This window comes from Ascaphus truei, chromosome 8 (assembly GCF_040206685.1).
Source record: "Ascaphus truei isolate aAscTru1 chromosome 8, aAscTru1.hap1, whole genome shotgun sequence".
Taxonomy (NCBI): domain Eukaryota; kingdom Metazoa; phylum Chordata; class Amphibia; order Anura; family Ascaphidae; genus Ascaphus; species Ascaphus truei.
In genome coordinates, this window is record NC_134490.1 from 39,015,620 (window position 1) to 39,023,225 (window position 7,606).

At 47.4% G+C, this 7,606-nt stretch overlaps 1 protein-coding gene across 1 annotated transcript in view; it reads left to right on the forward strand.

Annotated features, from left to right (window-relative positions):
- LOC142502157 (phospholipid-transporting ATPase IC-like) overlaps positions 1-4,935 on the forward strand; it is a 50,376-nt gene extending 45,441 nt beyond the window's left edge. Inside the window, exons 26-28 of the mRNA XM_075613032.1 lie at positions 501-639; positions 1,240-1,370; positions 1,985-4,935. Coding sequence (XP_075469147.1) covers positions 501-639; positions 1,240-1,370; positions 1,985-2,158 — 444 coding nt within the window. The 3' untranslated portion in view covers positions 2,159-4,935. The remainder of the gene's footprint in view (positions 1-500; positions 640-1,239; positions 1,371-1,984) is intronic.
- Positions 4,936-7,606: the final 2,671 nt, after the last annotated feature.

The window sequence follows — 7,606 nt, forward strand, 5'->3', positions numbered from 1 at the left end:
AACCATCCTCACTGAGACCCAAAAGGTTAAAAGAGATGTCTGTAGTAGAGTTACTGGCCATGCACTGCTTTAACCCAGGCTGTGCTCTAAAAGCTGTGTAATGCGGCAGGCATAAGCTCATGGGGATCCGTGTTAAAGTGGATAAGAAGCAAAAAGTGTCACGGTGGAGGTTTTTCCTTTTCTCACTTTTTTACTCGCCATAAGTTACCCAGGTACCCGAATTGTTCTCCATCTTGAAGCTTTAACCTAGTTAGGATGTATAGTCATAACCCGTACGGTTTCATAGGGGCAGTTCAAGGTGTAGAATCATTGTATGCTGTGAAATCTTTTAAAGGACCAACTTTAAAGTTCTTCAGAAGTGAAATGATCGTGTACAGAACCCTGTAGGCTTCAATAGCAACTTGTTCATTTTGAGGGTGGGTGATGCGCCTTGTAACTATAATAAGAGATCAATGGCATTGTCTCATTCCAATCACCATTTCATTGGTCTTCTCTTACAGGCCGTAATAGAGCTCTCCTCCTGGTCTGTGTTTGCGTTCCTGGCTATCATACTATGCCTCACCTTCTACTTTCTCATTTCATATGTAACTGGATTACCATCGGCATATATGACCAACTTTGCGTATTTCAACTTCCTAGGTGAATCTTCCCTGCGCTCTGCGTCACTGTGTCCTCCTGCGGTGGGAGGGGTAGACTGGTTTGGACACCCTGCAGTGGGAGGGAAACACTCAGTGGTTCATAGATCCCTACTGCCAGTGTCCCATTGTCACCCATCAGTTGAAACGGACAGACTTACTACTGTATTATCGTTTATTTGCAAAAGCACCAACATATTCCGCAGCGCGGTACAATGGGGTTACAGAGATGTGATCATTACATAATCGGTAACATACATATAAATACAAACAGATACAGAGAGGTAATGAGGACCCTGCTCCTGAGAGCTTACAATGTTGGAACAAAGGATATGCTGGCTGCCCATTGTGTGTGTATATCTCAGGGTGGAGTATGGTCCAAACGTCACACAGGCCTCATCTGCCAGTGTCATCTTGCAGTAGAAAGGACCCCTGAACCATAAGTACAGTATATTCTGTCTCTGTGTTACAGACAGTGACAGACTCTTTGGGCCACAGATGGTACCAGGCTTATAAAACCAAGTTATCACCTACCCAGAATCTCCTTTTATAAATAAAGAACTGGGGATGATATGTTGTATTCATGTATATTCTCTTATCACAGGGGTTATGAGGAAAGCCCTTAGTAGTGGGTTTATTTGGCTTATCTTCCTGCTGGCTGTCGCTGTGGCTATCATCCCTTCACTCTTCTGTCGCTCGTGGTTGAGACTCACAACTCCCAGCAAAAAGGAAGCTGTAAGTGACTCTGGGTAGAGAGGGAATCCAAGGCATACAAGGTGGGGGTGGGGGGGGGGGGGGGGAGAGGAGGTGTAGCCAGTGCTATCCAGTAGATGGATGTGTAGTTTCCGTTTCCAGGATTCGGGCTGGATGCAAATAAGAAGTTCTCAGATGTATCCATGCTGGGGCACAGCTCAATGTTAATTATCATTTGGAGGCCCATGTACAGCATATCTGAATAAAATGCACACATTATAGGAGAGACTTTAATACATGACTTCCTTAGTGCAAACACACTATTTAGATGAACAACACTTTAGGATTATCAAGGCCCTGTTTAGCGTTGCATTCCCCTCTGGTATCGCAGGATCAAGACCACTAATGTTTTAATAGCACTTCATCAATGGTTATGGTTTATGACAGGAGTGGCCAACTCCAGTCCTCAAGGGCCACCAACAGGTCAGGATTTAAGGATATTCCAGCTTCAGCGCAGGTGGCTCAGTCAGTGATTGAGCCACCTGCGCTGAAGCAGAAATAGCCTTAAAACCTGCCCTGTTGGTGGTCCTTGAGGGCTGCAGTTCGCCACCCCAGGTCTATGATAAACACAAAGTGACTGGTCCTCTCTCTCGCAGGCGCCAGTAAAAACTAAGCCCGTGGAGCTGCAGTCCGAGTTTAAGAGGAACGCCTTAAGAAGGTCCAGTTACGCCTTCTCCTACAGCGAAGGGATCGGCACACTTATCAGCAGAGGTACCAGCCTGCGGAACAGTCGGGCGCCGCCCAGGCAGGACGTGCCACAGGAAGATTGAGAACAAATTCACTGCACTGGACATGGGCACAGCCGAGACCCTGGGGGAAGTCAGACGTACACCCACTCCGTGCAACTTTATGGGCTGCTTAAAGATGGTGGAGGAGCTGTGGCAGAAAGTAGTTTTAGGATTCAAACCAGGTGGCCGCGATGAAACACATTGAGGCAATGTGTGTGTGCCAGTGCCAGCGCGGCGCTTAGCTGCTTGCAGATCAAGCACATTTGAATTTGCCGCCCGCAAGCGCGTCACGTGAGCGGTTCTCCCAATGAGGGCGAACCAGCTCCGTCATGTCGTGGCCGCGCTCCCGAATCCCCCCCCCCCCCCCCCCGCGCACCTAGCTGGCCGCAAATCTCCCGACTGAGCATGGAGCGTGATGTCACCGCGCATGAGCGCCAGCGCACTCGCTTCCTGCCTGGCCGTAGCCTAAAGAAGCTGTATTTATTGGGAGGAGTCAATACTGTTTGTTGGGTCCCTGTACTCTAAGTGGAAAACGTCCCAAACAGTAATACGTGATTATTTTATTGAGTTTAAGGGCCTTATTGTTTTGATATGCTGCTGAAAAAGAGCGACTTCAAGAGACAAAACAAAGCTTAAATAGTCTCACGAGACGTTTTCATGTGAAATTTAGAAGATGTTTGGGGGTATACATAAGAAGACCCTAAATATGAAAGAAACCAGAAGCTCTAATAGGTTCTGCGGATTCACCCCAGATTAGAATCGGCAGACAGGGTGGGACAAGTGGGTCGTATCTGCCGTCATTATCTATAATTCTATGAGTATAAAGACAATAAAACTCATCACAAAGTCCCCCAAAAAACCAGCACATTTTCTTTCTTTTTAATTTCCTCTTTTCGAAAGAAGGAAACCAGTTCGTCTTGAAAAATCTATCTACAATCTCATACGGCTGTCCGGCTGTAAAAGGCAATCCAGTTGCAAGATATAATAATGGAAGACTCTCCTCCAGCTTGATGATCCCACAGAATATTCTTTGTGCGGTGCCCACGCAGCGCCAGCATGCCACGTCTAATGCCAAGGGTACGGTGCGAATGGAAACACCAATGGGGAGCTTAGTCTTTGGGCGGTAACCCACCCTTCTGTGTCCAGACAGCTTAGGTTCTGACCAATGTCAGGTGGCGGTAGCTGACAGCTCCTCTTTACCTGGTAGACATTACGGGGGCAGGAGGGCATGGGTGGCGCTTCACTTTTTTTGGCAGGGGGACTACCTTGTAAGGCCGACCACGCACTACCCCTCTCAGAGTTCGGCTTTTCTGTGCTCTCGCTCCCCAGCTCTGGGGGTTGCTGATTTGTCCTCCCTTTGCATCTCTGACCCTTGCGGAACTTGGCTCGGCGGTTCTTAAACCAGACCTGAGAGAGAACAAGAAACCTTTCATTTTGGAAATCGATGGAGAGAGGTGTGGGGGGGGGGGAGGAGAGACTGGGAAGAAGCACAAAACAAGAAGAGAGAGCAGGAGGTGGCTGTCACCAATGCAAAATAGGAGAGCGAGCACAAGAAGGGAGGGTAAATGAAAGCAGGCAACAAGTGCAAATGGAGGGGGAGAGCACAACAGAGTGAGGAGTGGAGAAGGGGGCTGGGAAGAAGTGCAAAACAGAGAGAGCACAGGACATGAGGGAGGAGAGCAGAAGGGCTGAGTAAAGTGCAGACAGGAAGGAAAGAAGGACGATGTACTTAACCTCTTTACTACCATGGGCAGTAAAGGGGTTAACCTGTTTCCTTCCTGTTCTCACACGCTGCCCTCAGTGGCACAACCGATGACCACTAAGCTCCAGCAAAACCCTTGGACATAATCACCTGGATCCTGGCCTCGGGTAGATTGAGGCAGAGGCCCAGCTGCTCCCGCATCACCACCCCTGGGTACGGAGTCCTCTCAAAGGCTTTCTCCAGAGCCCCCAGCTGCTCGGCGCTGAAGCAGGTGCGCGATCTGCGGAGCTTGTGACGGGACCCGTATCCTGCTGCCATCAAGAGCTCTGCAGAGGAGGCAGCTGGTTATACTCCCACAGGGAAGGCGCTTTCTACGCTCCTTGTGCTAGTCTATGTTGGCGACATTGTCATTATAGCACCACTCTCCTCACGCCCCGATTGTACCGCGCTGCAGAATGTGTTATCTACAAATAATTATAATAATAACAACCTTTTATACTTTGCAAGGGCACCAACCGGTAGTTTCAGCCCTCTAACTTCAAACTTTGTGACAAGAGCCAAGTGGAATCGGGAGCCCAAAAATGACACCCACAATACTTTAAATTCTTCATTTAATTTTTTTGGTTTATCTTTTCAGTGCACAATCATATATTTTTTCGAAAACTTTTTGAAGCTATATTTTTATTTGCGTTGGTTCTTGTCGTCGCGTTTTTGGTGCAGAATACTAGCGCAGTATTTGTATTGCCAGAGAAATGCGCCAAATTCAGACACCGTATACTTACTGTTAATACATATGGTGCGACTCATATGTAATATACATAGACACCCCTCCCTCCCTGTGTCCCGCCATCTTACCTGCGAAGGAATCTACAGATGGCCCAGTCACCCCGTGCGTGACGGGGAACAGCTCAGTCACTCGTTGCTGGAGATTATACACCAGGGGCAGAGGGCTGAGAGAGCCAATGGGGTAACCATTACGACTGAGATAATACATGGTGCAGGGAGGAACAAGCGTGTGCAGTTTGTTCCAGGGCAGGGGCGCAGGACGGGCAGGATCTATAATACAGAACCACACAGGTGTAAAGCAGCGGTTAAAAAACAGCGAGGAACATGCATCAAATCATCAGGATCAATGGGTTTCCCGCACATCCTATTTCACTTTTTGTTGTAGTGTTAAGTTGATTTAAATGTAAAAATGTCATTGAACACGACTGGTTGATTTGACGCAGGTAGCTAGCCAGGGTGCTGAAATCCTCCTTAAAGTTCTGTGCCGCAGGTAAGAGGGAGAGAAATAATTCCCTGGGGCGCAGAATGTGATACGTCCCATTGTAAATATGCAATGTGCAGTACAATCCCATAGGAAGGAGCTGTGGGAAGTCATAGGAGGGTTAATGGGGCAATCGGAGGAGATCTAGTGAAGGGTTATATGGGGCAATAGGAGTGGTTATAGGGAGCGGTTATATGGGGCAATAGGAGGGGTTATAGGGAGGGGTTATATGGGGCAATAGGAGGAGTTATAGGGAGGGGTTATATGGGGCAATAGGAGGGGTTATATGGGGCAATAGGAGGGGTTATAGGGAGCGGTTATATGGGGCAATAGGAGGGGTTATAGGGAGGGGTTATATGGGGCAATAGGAGGAGTTATAGCGAGGGGTTATATGGGGCAATAGGAGTTATAGGGAGGGGATATATGGGGCAATAGGAGTTATAGGGAGGGGATATATGGGGCAGTAGGAGGAGCTATAGGGAGCAATAGGAGGAGTTATAGGGAGGGGTTATATGGAGCAATAGAAGGAGTTATAGGGGACGGTTATATGGGGCAAGAGGAGGAGCTATAGGGAGAGGTTATATGGAGCAATAGGAGGCGTTATAGGGAGGGGTTATATGGAGCAATAGGAGGCGTTATAGGGAGGGGTTATATGGAGCAATAGAAGGAGTTATAGAGAGAGGTTACATGGAGCAATAGAAGGAGTTATAGGGGACGGTTATATGTGGCAAGAGGAGGAGTTATATGCGGTTAAGCTCTTTTCCCAGCACTGGGTGATATTAAGGTGGCCTCTTACCTAACGTCCACGTTTCTCTGTACTCAGCTGACATCCGAAATACCCCTTCCCTCCAGGAAAGAACGCAGCTCACTCCAGCTTTGACTTTCCCAACCTCCCGTCTCTGCCCCGGCTATTTAAAAGCTCGTCAATCGATTCCTCTCCTTAAGAAGTTACCACCAACCAATAGGATGGACGGATTAAAGATTTCAAGACTAAAGTGCAGGGGGTTTGTTTAAGGTTCTCATTGTTTCCGTATTTTCTTTAAGCTTTGAAAGCTTAGCACCTGTCCATGCGGACTCTGAAGATTATACCTTGGGCAGAGAGAGAGAGGGAGGTCTCCCAGCCCTCTGGACTCTCTTTCACATCTTCAGGAGCTCGGATGTTTACGCTGCTTGCGTGGGGACAGGCTTTTTAAAGTGTAAAAATGTCCTGTCCTAACCCCTTTAGTGCCAGGGGGTTCTGCTCTGCAATTTCTTTGCAGGCCAGTTTCCTACAAGTTTTCTGCTACTAGTGAATAATAACATGATGTAGAAACTATTCCTTTACACGATGATCCCCTGACTGCTGGAGCGGCTGTCAATACAATGATTCTCTGTAGAATAAGCCATTAAGGGTAGAACTATAGTATTGTGAATACGGAAATGTAGTGGAATACCTGTACTTCTGACATTAGTTTTGTCACGTCTCACTCACTTGGGGGGTGTTTCACTCACTGGAAGGCAGTGTCACTCATTGGGAGTGTTGTCTCACACATTAGAAGGCAGTCTTACTGGGAGTGTGTAACTCAGTGGAAGGCAGTCTCGCTTATTGGGAGTGTGTCACTCACTGAAAGGCAGTGTCGCTTATTGGGAGTGTGTCACTCACTGAAAGGCAGTCTCGCTTATTGGGAGTGTGTCACTCACTGGAAGGCAGTCTCGCTTATTGGGAATGTGTCACTCACTGGAAGGCAGTCTCGCTTATTGGGAGTGTGTCACTCACTGAAAGGCAGTCTCACTTATTGGGAGTCTGTCACTCACTGGAAGGCAGTCTCGCTTTATTGGATGTGTGTCTCACTCATTGGAAAGGAATGTCTCTTATTTGGGGTGAGCCTAACTATGCTTGGTCAGGGTTATCCCATTAAAAATATAAAACTCTCAAATCTCCGTTACGACTGGGTCCTCCGCAGTTACATCCACCACCCAACACCATGACAATTCTAACCATCAACACGGACGAGGTACTTAATTTCCTAAAACGGCACATCCTCCTCCTCTTCCCTTCTCCTACCCCTCCATGCAGGGAAAAAAGGATTGTTTTGTTGGCTCCTTTTTGGCTGTCAGAGCACATTAGCGCCCAACAAGAATACATCATTTTGTTGATCTTTTAGAAGAGGTAGGATTAGAAGCAGAGAAGCTTTGTCACCAACCCGGGGGGATTAGCAAAGATTTGCTGTCTTAAAAAAAGAAAAGAAGTGATTTCATCCCAACTTCTCTCCACTCAGCTCTTCTCTGAAGAAGCTTTGTCCTAAAGGAAAAGATTGTACAGAGAGTATTGATGGAAAGTACAACTCCAATCCATTGTGGGTCTCTAGAATAGCATCATCCCACATGATATGGTACCCAGATGGTGAAACGCTAGGCAGATAAAGGGTTAAATCCCAACTCCTGTTTCCTAATTAGCGGCACTGTGATAATTCCTCATTAATCTTTGTGGCAATGCGTTCAGGCCCCTCTGGCCAATGAAGTTATCGCTTGATGATTAGGA